At 42.1% G+C, this 14,298-nt stretch overlaps 2 protein-coding genes across 4 annotated transcripts in view; both read left to right on the forward strand.

Moving 5' to 3' along the window:
• Positions 1-849: 849 nt before the first annotated feature.
• On the forward strand, positions 850-3,358 carry LOC133966521 (ubiquitin-conjugating enzyme E2 D4-like). Of its 2 annotated transcripts, none has more exons than XM_062401499.1 (7): positions 850-1,057; positions 1,577-1,640; positions 1,741-1,772; positions 2,092-2,169; positions 2,292-2,397; positions 2,808-2,901; positions 3,004-3,358. In XM_062401499.1, the coding sequence occupies exons 1-7, from the start codon at positions 1,034-1,036 to the stop codon at positions 3,047-3,049; spliced, it is 444 nt and encodes a 147-aa protein (XP_062257483.1). In that variant the 5' UTR covers positions 850-1,033; the 3' UTR covers positions 3,050-3,358. The 2 variants fall into 2 exon arrangements, with proteins under 2 accessions (XP_062257483.1, XP_062257480.1); XM_062401496.1 differs by lacking the exon at positions 850-1,057 and adding an exon at positions 1,070-1,450.
• A 2,203-nt stretch (positions 3,359-5,561) lies between these two features.
• Positions 5,562-14,298, forward strand: part of LOC133966144 (protein bicaudal C homolog 1-like) — a 58,019-nt gene continuing 49,282 nt past the window's right edge. For both annotated transcript variants that reach the window (XM_062400915.1, XM_062400916.1), the window contains exon 1: positions 5,562-6,151. In XM_062400915.1, the coding sequence (XP_062256899.1) occupies positions 5,950-6,151 (202 nt within the window). In that variant the 5' untranslated portion in view covers positions 5,562-5,949. The remainder of the gene's footprint in view (positions 6,152-14,298) is intronic.

The raw sequence follows: 14,298 nt of genomic DNA on the forward strand, positions 1-14,298 counted from the left end.
CTTTATACACCACTGTATATATCTATGTGCAAAGGCACCTGCAAACACTGTTCGGAGGGAGCTGCCACTTCTGCCCCCCCTGTTAGAGGGCAACCACTTCTGCTTTCTGTGCTCATGTTCACTGTACTTAAATACGGCTGAATTCCCAATTTAAAAAATCCTCTACTTAATATCCTGAGTTATTGGTTTTCATCTGAAAAATATGTTTTGGGGAGTTTGTTTAGTCAAACTGTGATAAGATGTATTAAGCATGTTATGGGCCCATGCCATGTTCATTATTTTATAAGATGTCCCTGTGCAACACTTCAGACTCCTTACAAAAACACAGAACAAATAACATAATAATATTCTTTGGGAAAGCCATTACAATAGAAAATGCTACAATTTAGTTATTATGACCTGCATTTGCACAAATTACTCATAAATAAAAAAAATAAAGGCAATTAGTAGCAAATTGTGTCATCAAAAGCAACATTTTTTTTGTAACTTTACAAGTGGTTCTCTGTAACCTTGGTGGAGATGTACTTGAAATGAATGGTTAGCCAGGAAAGTATAAATACCAGTTTACTTCAATATCATTATATTTCATTTATATTCATATTTGAACAGCCTGTATCAATATAGCTGGCCATGGGAGTCAAGTCAACACCATATGCAGCTTCCTCCAAACATTTGTGTACAAAAGGCAGCTCCATTTAAACATTGTGACATCGAAGGCATCTACAGTGAGTCAACGAGCTGCCACTGTATAAAAGAAAGCTGCCTCTACACAGCAGTGGCAGATTCGTTCGAAACCGGAAGAGCCACTGCGTCCCACAGCTGCCACTGGGATTCGAGCCTGCCCTCCCCGAAACTCAGACTCCCACAATGCACCGGCGCATTCTTCGTCGTCAAACAAAAACGCGGAAACAAAAGAAATAATCAGTTTGTCAAAACAAATAAGCCTCGAGTCGCCTCGAAGTGAGCGCAGTAGTAGCTGACAGCTGTCACAGTTCGCGCCGCAGCTGCCGCCCGACCGTCCCAGCGACCCGCCATGGCCCTGAAGAGAATACAGAAGGTGAGGCTGCTGTTTATCTGATGCGCTGAAAAGGTCGCCGCGACACGGAAACGTCGCCCCAGCCCGTTAGCCTCCCCGACCGCCTCGTAGCCTCGCTCCGCTAGCCCCAGTGTGCCTCGTCGTCGTCAACAACCCCTGCGTCTTCCCCGGACGGTTTCTCTAAAGGCTCCATCGCGATTCCGCCGCCCCTGGATTTCCCCCGTCGGTGAGCTTGGGGATTCGAGCCGTTGGCGGTGACACGACATTAAAGCGCTTAAAGTCGATGTAGCTAACTTCCTGCTAAGGACGGCCTAGCAAGGCGAGCTGTGCGTTTTTTTTTCCTCCTCTTTGAGTTGTAGCTGTGTTCCTGCGCCGTGCTCGATGTCTTCTCGGTGTCAGAGGTTGTTATTAAAGGTCGGTCAGCTACGTTAGTCCGCCGTAAATAAAGAGTTTAAAGTGTAAAGACTTGTACATGTTCTGCGGAGGCTGTGAAACAATGAAGTTGTGTGTTTTTTTTTTGTGTGTCTCCTTCCCCCACAGGAGTTGAATGACTTACAGAGAGATCCTCCGGCTTCGTGCTCAGCTGGGCCTGTAGGAGAGGACAGTACGTGACCGAAAATACACCACAAATATGTAATTATGTGTGTTTAATATTGTATAAAGATTCCCACTGACTCTCCCTTTACCCGTTTGGCTTCTTCTAGTGTTTCACTGGCAAGCCACCATCACAGGACCGGTGAGATTTTTCTCGATATGTTTTCTGGATATTTGTGGGTTTTTTTTAAAGCCAAGCTGCTTCTGGATCTCTAGACAATAGTGTTTTTTTTTGTTGACTTTACAGTATTTTGTGTTGTGCGTGTGGGGGGAGCACACACTGGCGTCCTCTATCCCAGTGTTCCTCACTGCAGCCCATAGCATTATAGGGAATCATAATAATACCATAATATCTTCGTTTAAGCATCTTTTGTTTCCTCTCTACGTGGAGGTAGTTATTTTATCTCATTTAGGATCCATCCTTTTATTTAACAATTTTCTTTAATCCTCTTGTTTTTCAGAATGACAGCCCATATCATGGAGGAGTGTTCTTCCTCTCTGTCCATTTCCCCACTGACTATCCCTTTAAACCACCAAAGGTATGAATATTTGTCTTAAACACTCATATCCCCAAAGTTCACATTATTGTGTTCTTTGTTAGGTCGCTGTTAGATGAGGATTTGTCATTTTAATAAGGTTTTGTTTTTTTCTTTCCCCACAGATTTCCTTTACAACGAAAATCTATCACCCTAACATAAACAGCAATGGTAGCATCTGCCTTGACATCCTGAGGTCCCAGTGGTCACCTGCGCTGACAGTGTCAAAAGGTAAAACAACCAGTAGAGACCATTGCAGAGGCACATAGTGTGGTCTGGGTTGTACGATTCAATTTGATTTAACAAGGGTTTTACATTTGTCAACCAAATTTGAGTGAATATGTGGCAGAGTGTCAAAGAATGTTTTTAAATCACAACAGATATGTGAGGCAGTGGAACCTGTTTGGTTGCACCATCCCTGTGCTGTAAAGCCGTGATGCTCAGCTGCTTGAAACACAGGATTTGTGACTTTGTTCTTGTGACATTTTTGAAGGTTTCAAGGACCTAAACCAACAGTATTTTGATACAATTGGTGCTTGAAATCAAAGCTTTTCCTTTTATATTTATATCGGTTTGTGGAGATTGAGCGCATAAATTGAAAAAGTCACGTTAACTCTTCTTTTTTTGTGTCCTTTTACCAGTTTTACTATCCATATGCTCTTTGCTATGTGACCCAAATCCAGATGATCCATTAGTCCCTGACATTGCACACACCTACAAATCGGACAGACCAAGGCAAGTATGAAAGCGGACTGAAGATGTTGGCTTGTGGTGAAAACTTAAAAACACTCCCTCTATCTTTCATGGTCCATTCTGATGTCCTTTTTTCTTTTCTAGGTACAACAAACTAGCCAGGGAATGGACCCATAAGTATGCAATGTGAAGGAACGTATCTCTGCAACATTGAAGCATCCCAGAACACCTCGTAACATGACAGTACTGTTCGAAATGCTCATCCACACTGGTTCTAGCTGAGGTGTTTTATACGCTTGAAGCACTTTCTCTACTCAGATTTTACTTGACTCAACTGTTTTTACTGTTTATTTTTCCCCTTAAATTGGCATTATTATTATTAGCAGTGGTGAGATACCCGGATTGTATTTTTCTTTTAAAATATTTACTGTATATTGTACAAACCTGTACTGAATTTATTTTGCATTGTTTTGCATTAAAAGCATTAATCGAAATTGGATTGCCTTTTGAGGGTTGTTTTTTTTATCTAACAAATAAGACATTATATTTATATATGTATATCATAATATAGTATCTGCCTGTGGCATAAAAATGTGTGCATTGTAATTTAAAGAAATGAGGTGTTTATTATTCATATGACCACTAGGGGGGAGTCTTTACGTTTTACTTCTCAAGCCTTTTTATACAAGGCCCTTTTTGTCCTTGACAACTGCATTTTCATATTTGCATTACATCCAATCCAGGCCCATCTGCCTAATGGTGATTGATTATTGTGGATAGTGTCTATTACAGTGTCTTGTTTGGGTAATGCAAAGAGCTGTGCTGTCCATTGAAATCAAACCAGGCATTATCCTTACCTCTGCTGGCTGCAGCACAATGACTGTACAGTTTTTCAACAATATTAACCCATCAGTAGAAAAACAGGATTGAGGACATTGCTGTGAACATTGTACTCAAGGACAATTCGTGTTTCTCAAGTTGAAGTACAACTACCTGTTATTTCATTCATATTCTGAGCCTCTATGGTCCTTGCATAGTATACAATAAAATGGGGAGAATTACCCAGAGAAAATCCACACAGACACAGGAAGAACATGTAAACTCCACATGGAGAGACTGGAATTCAAGTGAGGAACATTCTTGCTTTGAGGTGCCCAGCATGATGTAGGATACAGCTGTTTGATTGAAGAGCATCTTTAGTCTCTCTGGTGTACGTGGGGTGTGTGTATGTGGAGCTCTGCCCTCCAGCATCCACAGACCATGATGCTCCAGAGTCAACAGCAGTTTCATCTCTGCTGCACCTGAGGATTTCTCACACAGGAAAAACCATTACTTCATGTGAGTTTAGGATTTAGACTTTAAATCTAGCAAAGAGAAATACTGGATGTACAAAACACTTCAGAGTGAAATTACAGATTAAAAAAATGAGGTACGCTGCAGTAAGTTTAGACAATGAGGAGCTTGTCTTAACGCTCTAGGGGTCTTAGGTAATTTTCTTGATTTTTACATGTCGTCTTATATTAACCTTTTAGACGCATTGGCAAACAGCCCGATACCCGTTTATCAGTTTCATCCGGACAATCTCGGAGTTGTCTATATCCTGGGGCTCAAATGTGACCTGGAGCGTCACGTAAAGAGCTAATTTGGCCCTTATAATGAAATCTGAATTCAGAACTTTAAGAATTTGCTTCAAATCTCCTGTGTAATAAAGAGCAAATTGAGGATAAAGCTACAAATTTCAAAGCTGATCCCAGTTTTTAAAAGTTCTGTTTATCCCACAGTCAAAAAAATCCAGTCATCAGGTTATTTCTACCTTTGATCCCGGATGTATAATGATGAAGTGGACTGAGATGGAGCGCTGGTCCTGCAGCTCTATGGTTACTGCTCTGTATAGAAGGGCCCCATGCAGCTGCCAGTGAGACTCACACCTGAATAGTTTATTTGAACATGAAGACTAACAGCGATGATGGCAAAATATCACCAACAACACGGCCCTGGCATGTTCTGGGATGAGAAAACATTATTGGGAACGTGGAGAGGGACCAACAGACACAAGACGTGTAAATTCATCAGATGGAAAACCTCATTTAACAAGGTCATAAAACACTGGGAACTGTCATCAGTCATTTCCTGGACCCAGCGTGAGAAGAAGCCCAGAAGAACATGTCTACAAGGACCTGCAGACTTCTCTGTGCTCACACACCTCTTGGTTACTTCTTACTTTACAAGAACATCTTTGTTTTTTGGGAGGGATTATGGCCTCTCTCTTTTTGTGTGTCTGCTTAACTTATTGCAGATTTCCTCCACATTGTTTTGGTTTCCCCTTCCTGTATTACTTCCTGTCAGCACTCTCAGGGTGTGTAGTGTTTCCTCTATTACCAATAAATGGGAAGCATGGGGTGTTACCAGCATCGGCCATGACATATATATACTAATATAACTGCATCTTCAAGTCAGGCCTGCTCAGTCGTTCATGTTTTCTTTATTTATAATCTAGTGGTATGACATTGACTTGTAATGGGATTACAAACTCATCCTAACTATGGTTTTGTTTGCTCTAATTGGCTAAAACCCCTCAACGGTTTCCCATAAACGAGACATAAAAAGTCTTGCAGTGCACAAATTGGATCCAGTGAGTAAAGTTCTGGGACTTTCACAGGAACCCAGGGGGGAGGTAGTGGATGCTGGTTCTGGGAGGAGTCCACCCTCCTTTTTGTTTTTTCCTTCCCAGTAGGATGACACGTGAAACTTTGCTGAGGAGGTGCTGCTGGTTGGTGTGTTTGCAGCACTGAGCCGTGCGGAGCTCCGTTCACTTCGGGAGGGACTCAAACCCTCCAGACCCGTGTGGCTCCTGCCTATTTTTAGACCAATGGGGGGAAACGAAGGGGCTTGAGGAAAACTGCAGAGGAGAAAGGAAACGGGTCTCGACCGAGCTGCGATGAGCTCGCACAGCGCCGCGGAGTGACGAGGGAGAAAACTAAGAATCCAAAGTTTGTTTCTCTTTTTAACCGAAGCTCGACGCTTTTGGCTGCAGAGAGAACTGAACTTTGAATCAGTGGCCTCCGGAGCAGCAGCAGCGGCGCAGCACCAATGGCTGCCCAGTGCCCAGACACTCTAAGCGGATACTTGCAGCAGCAGCAGTCGGACCAGGGCTCCAACAGCGAGCGCAGCACCGACTCCCCTCTCCCCGGCTCCGAGGAGGACCTGAGCGGACCCCATCCGCTGCCCGACCCGGAGTGGACCGAGGAGAGGTTCCGGGTGGACCGTAAGAAGTTGGAGGTCATGTTATTAGGTAAAGAAAACACACGCACACATGTGCTCGTTTATTGGAATACTCTGACTTTTTAATACGTTTTTAAACTTCCTGCCAAACCTTTTATATATATGTCCTCTGACCTTCCTTTGTTTGTGTTTCACACTTAAAACAACATTTCAACTTCTACCAACCTCCATGTGTTGCATTTGTCGGGAGCGTGATCAGGAAACTTCAGGGTGTCACGTGCCTTATCTGGAACCAATCAATTAATCCAATTAACGCGAGTCAATTCAGGATTTCCAATTAGTGTCGCCACCTTCTACAAACCAAATAAATCCCCCATTTAAAAAAAAAAAATTCTGGGTTGACACTTTTATGATCGTCCAGGCTGACTGGAACTTAACATTGGACATGAAGGTTGAGGAGGTCAAAGGCATGAAAGCAGGTCAACCATCAGTGAGTCGTGGTGTGTGCATGCAGAGGTAGTAGCGTGCCCTGGCCACAAGCTGTCGCTGTGCAAACTCCCATGGCGCTCATTTGTTTGTAGACTAAACTGAAATTGACCTGAACTTGCAGCTCACTTACTTATCTGCAAAACAGGTTGGAGACACAACTGATGCAACCGCCCCAGTGGACTCAAACAATAACAGAGAGTCAACATGATAAATAATCATACAAGTACATTAACCTCAGATTTAATTAGAAACATACATTTTCCTTTTCTTTCATTGATGCATTTTACTCTAAACCAGAAAGTCCCTTAGTGTTGCAGGCAACTGCACATGTGGACTCTCCGTGCACGTGTTGCGTTGCTGCATGTTTTCTTTTCATGATTAAATTGATCTAGTATGTGATCTGTAGCTCTAATGACGTGACGGTGAACAGTTAAACAAACGATGACAGGCTCATAAAGAGCCAAAGCCGGCCCCTGGAAACTCGGGAGGTGTTGGGCATTTATCACATGGAATGGAATATTGTTATAGCGTTTGGTAAGTTGGCGGGATTCCTTATTAAGTCCACCGGAAGACAACAAGCCAGAGCCGGGAAGCAGCCAAACATGACCTTATGAGAAACAGACATACTCGCCCTGTAGTTAAAACACAACATTTACTTAATCCACATTTCTGATGGGTATAGCTTTAAAGACACAAACTTGATGAAAACTGCTCGTTCGTAGTATTTTTAAGTTTGTGACTAACTTTTGAAGAAATCCTCGGCAAGCAGCTGGTCCTGAAGTAAGTTTATCCTTTATCCTATACACACAGACGCACACACACACATTTCCCCCTGAGAATGTCCCGGTTGCTGCCTCGCTCCTCAGTACATTCCTCAAAGCTCCATGTCATCCCAAACTCTTCCAGGAAAACAACTTAACCAGAGGCCGGCCCTAAATCTGAGTGTCCCGGACATGCCGCGCGCCACGTCACACACAGGGCGTCTGAAAGTGCCCGTGCGTTGTGTTTAATCGATGTAGTTTACAGGATCTTTACAGTTTGTTAGTTTAATCTTGTATTTCTGCCAACATCCTGTTTCCCAACTATTGCTTCGTGACATCATGGCTGACGCTGGTCGTCTTGTTGCTGCTGCTGAGCTGCAGAACAGGAATTACCGCTGTGTTCCACCATGTCCCGATTGAAGGTTCAGGTTTAAATACCACGTTATCTCCACTGTGGAACTGCTTTAACCTTTGACCTCAGGCCTTCGGGGAGAATCCAGGATGTCTGGTTGCATCACACGTTGCTTTGTTGTCTCTCATTAGACTTTACGCAGTGCAGGCATCTGTTGACTTTTAGATATGATGAATTAATAACCACAAACAGATAAGTTATGATCTGGATTTGTTTCGACTGAAAGAATCAGAGATTCTCCTCATTTTTTGTTCCTTGACTGAAAGTTTTAACTCGAATATTCTAAATAGAAAAATTGCCTTTTTGGTCTCATCCAGTTCAGCCAGGGCTGTATAACATCTGGCTGTGTTTTGATTGGATTTAATGTAGATTTAGACTCGGTACATCATGTTCTGACTATAATTGAATAATTTTATGGGAACTTCAGCATATTTTTACACAGTGTTTTATTGTCCGTCACGGTATCTCTGCCTTTTGTTTTGTCTTGGAAAATTAATTGTGCTTGATCCGACGGCAAAGAGCAACATGTTAAATCAATCTACAATCACATCCCAAAAACATTAACTTCGCATGTTTTTGATAGATCCAGGTAATATGTCTGCACGCGGTGCACTGAGCACAGAGTCCACGAATATTACATATCAAAGATGCTGTGATGGACGCTTGGAACTATTATAGTATTGCAAAATATTTATTTTAACACTTTTCTTCTGCACACATTCATTAGAGATTTTGGGTGAAAGATTTGTTTCTTTTGAAATACAGAATCTGACCCAATAAACACTTTAATCAATAAATTGCACAAATAATATCAAATGATTAATTGAACTATGAAAAAAATATATTTTTGTATTGGCTATTAAATTCACAATAGTCATAGCACATTTAAAAGCAAGATGAGTTGACCCAAATAGGAATATTCAAAGCCAGACAATGAACTGTAAGAAAAACAAGAGATTTGAATTAAACCAACAACAATAAAATGGCATTAAAAACAGGTAAATAAATTAAGATTTACACAAATGTGTCTTGAAGTTTGACTTGTGTTGTTGTGAGGACGACCTTGGTGGCGGAACATTTTTTAAGGTGTTGTGGAACTAACCACAAAGGACTTTTTTAACAAAAGGTGTTCTGTATTTCACTGGTAACCAGTAACCTGCCAGTCAGGAGCAATATGGTGTATTTTTAGTACCAGTTTAAAGTATGGCAGCTGCATGTTGAATTTTCATTTGTAGATCAGAAGAAGCGGAATGGATTAATCCCCATTTACAAGGATTTATAGTAATCCAGCAGAGAGGTGATAAAAGCATGGACGACTGTTTCCAGGTCCTCCCGAGACAAAAACGGCTCTAAATTGGCTGCGGCTCAGAGCTGATAAAAACTGACCTTTACTCTCACAGCTAACTTTTTAGTTTCAGCAACTTGTCCAGGAACAAAATAGGACCTAACAACATAGTGTAGATAAAGGCTGAATCACAAGGGGGCTTAATATAATTATATCAGTTTTCATTTTGTCGTCACGATAATGAAAAAGGTTCTTCATTGAGTAGGGGCTGTCAGGTGTATCTGGTCGGTTAAGCTGTGCGTATCTGAATATAGTTTTTATTGAATATTGTATTTCTGGAAAATAGAGTCAATGCATAGTGATAATAAAATTGCACAAGACACAGAAACAGCAGATGTCATTGTGTACCTGTGGAATGTTTTCAGTTGGGAGGAGGACTGGGGGGGGAAGACGACTAATTTCTAAATATTTGAAATAAAAGGTACCTTGGAAATTGGCCTGTGTGATTATTATGGTAATTGAGATCTGGGCTCAAAGGCAAAGTAAAGAAGCATTATTTATTCAATCATGTTGTGTATATCCTTCAGCATTGTGTTCACTACCTGATTGATACGGCAGACAGACAAAGTGTTAGAGGTATTGCCAGAAGTATATCTAGTGCCATGGCATTAATAGCAATACTTTGGGCCGATAATTACAAATTGGAATATCTTTTCCTAATAAAAAAGCCTAGCTGTACTCAGACGGGTAGAGGAGGTTGGTCATAGAGGGACGTGGGACTGGTGGAGAGGCATATAATCAGGGGTTGCATGAATTCTGCAGAGTAAAAATGGCCCAGAAGCTCACCGGGCTCATTAAAACCTGTTTGTGACTCACCAGCGTTTCCCCGCACTGAAGTGAAATCCCAGCGAGCACTCTTTAACAAGCCATTATTTGACTCTGTCGTAGTTTAATTCCCCCGTTCGAGCTCAATTTGCATCAGGAGAAAACGGCAAATTATTAACTGCCGAGCAATTAGAGATTTACTGTCTCTCTCACTGGCGCTCAGGTTTCTGTGCTGAGATCGGTAAATAGAGTGTAAAGTGACAACTAGATCTCACCCTGACAGCCATCTGGGTTTACTGTTGTACTGCTGGCACCCTGGAATAGAACTCTCCGGTTAATGGCTTGGAGACCTTGACAGAGGCACGACGGCTTGAAAGATAATTTTATGCGTTCAGGGAACAGTGTAAGAGAACTTTTGTGACTTTTTTTTTTTTTTTAAACATTCATTATGAAGTTAAGAGACCAGGGACAAGTGTGGGAAAGAGGTAACATTTTCTCCGACCAAGATAAATCGCAATTGAACATCTGCAAAAAATCGTTTTCCATTGATTTATTCAAGCGTACATTACCGATGTCTTCTAATACGATTGGGCCACTTTGAAGAGCTCTTCCTGCTCAGACTGGTATTAATGGGAGTTCAGTGACTGTGCACAACCTCCTGGTGGAGCAAAGTGTGTGTGCCTAACAACATGTTTGCTGAGCAGCGGCGACAAAAGCCTATAATTAGGCTACATTAGGCTAAGTGAATCATTTTCCTCATGGAGCCAATTTGTTTTGCTGCTCCTGAACCACAGACTATTATTGGGTGGCTTTGTCTCAGAATGGGGAAAAACGGTTGCATATGGCAGTGACTGGCAAATTACAAGGGTGTCCTAGGGTGTCCCAGGTATTTTCAATATATAGTGATAAGTACAGTATTAGACCTGTTGTACTCTTGTTACTTATTCTTGGAGTTTTTCTGAATGAGCATGTTTGGAAAAACTGCAATTTGAGGCAACAGACAGAAAAGTGAGACACATTGGAGGCCAGTGGAAACGCTTCCTCTGAGCAAGTAAACCATCCCTCCAGTGAAAATTGGACGATTACATTTTCAATATTTCTCTCCTCAATGTTTTCCCAATGATTTCTCCGGCTTTTTCTATGCCCACATAATGAGGGGAGTATGTGTGAGGGCCTCATCCTCCTCTTCCTCCCGGGTGCTGAGTAAGACCTCGCAGACAGGAAGGAGTGAGTGTCTTTTGGGGAATGTGCTGCAGGCTTCGCCCCCCCCACCCCCCTTTTTTTCTGTTCCCTCTCGAGCATTCAAACACTGCTCTGTTGTTCCAGCTTCCATCAGATCCACTACGGAGTCGTTGGACCTTCACGGGTCATTATTCCTACACTACAACACAATCCTTCCTCTGACCTCCGAACTCAAACCAAAGCAAAGCCAAGCTAAGATGTTATTGAATCGACGGATTGTCGTGCTCGGCTTTGAAGCCAAAAAGCAAAGCTGCGGCTGCACAATTAAAAACAAACTGACATACATGACATACAGCACGATGTCTGAAACTCAAAAATACTTTCTATTTTTGAGTTTCAGACATCGTGCTGTATGTCATGTAACTTTGTTATATTTCGGTAAGCTGAAATGACAGAGATGGTGAAGTAGGGGAATCTTACAGAGACCACCCTTTGGAAAAAATGCAGTAAGGAGTGGAAAACAATGGACGGAGCCAGCTTTCCAGAGGAAAATCCTTCTCATGTAAAGATGTGAAAATCCCTTATCCCCTCAGATGAGGTTATCATCTGTCATTGGGAGAAATTGTGTTATTTAAACTAGATTCGGAGTGGATTCTGTGTGTGGCATCTGTGGCCGTGCCAAAGCAGCTATTGGTTTTATTTTGGAGCCTCGGATCCACTTAAAGAGAAGTTGCTGCTGTCGGGAGAAAGAGACGCTTCCTATTCTGTAAAGTAGAGATGTGTTTATATCCAGATGCATTCACCTCGGTCAGTAATAGGTTCTGGTTGAACTTTGGCCTGGGAAATGGTGAGATTCTTCAGATGTCAGTTTAAGGAAAGATGGAGTGACCTGCAGGGATTATTGTTAATTTATGTCTAATGTCATGCAGAGTGACTACAAGATGGTCATTTCATTTAATTAAGAGCAAGAACTAGAATACTGGGAGAAATAAGTGTTGGAATACAGATCATTTTCCGAAGTTGAGTTATTAGCCAGGTTCGCTCCAGCAGCTTTTTCCTCAATAGTATTGTATTGGATAAACAATATACTTTACAAACCTGCTTATTTTTATTGAGTTGTGAAGATGTACGTAACAATTCTTCATTAAAATGTCTGAAAGATGTCTCGACCCTATATCTGCTCTAGCTGTGGCTTTGCTCGTCTCCTCTTTAACTTCTGGGGTAAATGATGAACTAAAATCCAGCTGAGTTAGCCAGTCGGCTGCTCTTCCTTCCACAGTTAATGGATCGTGGTTAACCATTAGCTTTTTTTTTCTTAATGTAAATAAAACGTAAACATTCCCTCGTCCGAGCACATCATTTTGCACCCTGAGTATCTTTAGGCAGATTTTCATCGACCATAGCTGTGATGACAACTACTCCTATGATCCCACGCTGCTGCACGGCGTCATCAAACTAGTTCATGATTGAGAAGACCCATAGCTGCTGAAGTTTCATATTCTATGTTCTGGTCACAATAAGACATTTTAGAGCGAGTATAATTTCTCACCTCTGCATCAGTTAAGACGTATTTTGGTTTATCTCCAAAATGGCCACTTTTACCAAAGCAGGAAAAATTCTCTGGCATAAGCATTCGATTCCTTTAGTTGGTCCAGAAATGTGTGGTTTTCACTCTACAGCAATATGTCCTCCTGCCTTCGTGAAAATAATGAATCATTTGTCTCTGCCAGTGAATCTATTGACTGTTAAGTAGAATAATTTCAACCAGCAATATGTTGATAAAATCTTAGAAAGAACATTTTGCAGCATTTTAAAACGAATCCAAACTGTTTTCAAGGAAAGTACAACATCAAAACAACCAGACTCCAATTTAGATGCTTCAGTTGATTTAATTACTCAATTCCACTCTTCAGTCGGCTTTGCCCAGTTACCTCTCGCCACCTTCCCCCCCTCCCCCTCTTCCCGCTCTTTCGTGCCGTTTCTACAGAAACATGCTGATACAATTAAACAATTCTATTCAACTTTGCTTACGCGTTGAATTCCTTCATCCTGGGCATGATGAAGCTTTCAGGAGCTGTAATATAGTTCACCTTCAGTCCGTGGAAAAACCTGTAATTCATTACCCGAGAAAATAAAACCGGGAGTCACATTTCAACGGTCCAAGTGGAGCTGGAGTGCTGTGACCCATTTCCCCGCTCCTGGAACTGTAAATGGGCTGAAATGAATACCTGTTTTTCTACATCCCTCAAAGCTCTTTTTCCTCAACTCTTTTCAAAGTGCAGATTTACATTCTGTCTGGTTTGTGGTTGCTATTTTAGAAAGGTTTCTTCGGGGGTGCAGCCCCGACTGATGCCGCACGCGTGCGCACTCCCGACACACACACACACACACACACACACACACACAGACACAAACACACAAATACAGAAACTCATGCACGCCACCCAGCCACTAACCACTCCCCCCGAGAGCTTTCAGTGTTTATCCTTTGGAGAACCTCGGGTTTTGGTTTGTTGTTCTCACTCCTCATTCAACATCCAGCACAATCTGCCTTCTCTCCACTTGCCTTGATTGGAGAGAAAGCCTTTTTATAACGGTGCCTTTTAAATCTGCTCGATGCTGCTGCTGCCAGATTATCTCCAGTTGAACAAAAGACAGAAGGTGGGGAAAGAGGGAAGGAAATCTAGGTTTGCATAAATTGGTCCAAGAGCTGGTGTTTGATTAAAGACCATAGAGTTTTTCTATTATGCATAAATTACTGCTAATTCATATCTGCAGCGATAACCAAGGCTGCGTTATCAAGGACAATTATTGAGGAAAGAATGTCCATCTTTGAAATCCTGTACAGATTCGTCATGTGGGAGCAATGGTTTGAGAAACACAGACAAATGTGAAATGTGAGGGATTTCTCAAGACTGCAATGTTGACGGTGCAGCTCTCGACCCGTGGAGTGAGACTGACTCCCTTCGCTCCATGGGGGATCCAACACAGTAGATACCAGGCACAGGGAATGTACAGTGTTGTGTAATCACTTGGCAGCGTTCACACGAGGGAGATGAAGGAGGAGACGATAACCCAAACATCTGATCAGCGACGGCATGATGCTTGATGTCTGGATTCCTGGACTGCGTGAACTCGTAATGGATTTAGTGTTTATGGACGTGGTGGAAAAAAAAAACAGTTAAGACCACGAATATTTCTAATCACTTCTCCACTGTGTCATCCGTGTGACCCCGGGGTCAGTCAGTCCTGGTTTCCTCTGG

This window comes from Platichthys flesus, chromosome 12, assembly GCF_949316205.1.
Source record: "Platichthys flesus chromosome 12, fPlaFle2.1, whole genome shotgun sequence".
Lineage (NCBI taxonomy): Eukaryota > Metazoa > Chordata > Actinopteri > Pleuronectiformes > Pleuronectidae > Platichthys > Platichthys flesus.

What these genes read in the sequence shown, in the direction of transcription:
- LOC133966521 (XM_062401496.1), top strand. Translation starts at nt 1,418, where the DNA reads ATGTCTTCTCGGTGTCAGAGGTTGTTATTAAAG. An exon ending in TGGGCCTGTAGGAGAGGACA is followed by an intron (nt 1,641 to 1,740) that starts GTACGTGACCGA and finishes GGCTTCTTCTAG; the next exon opens with TGTTTCACTGGCAAGCCACC. An exon ending in AAGCCACCATCACAGGACCG is followed by an intron (nt 1,773 to 2,091) that starts GTGAGATTTTTC and finishes CTTGTTTTTCAG; the next exon opens with AATGACAGCCCATATCATGG.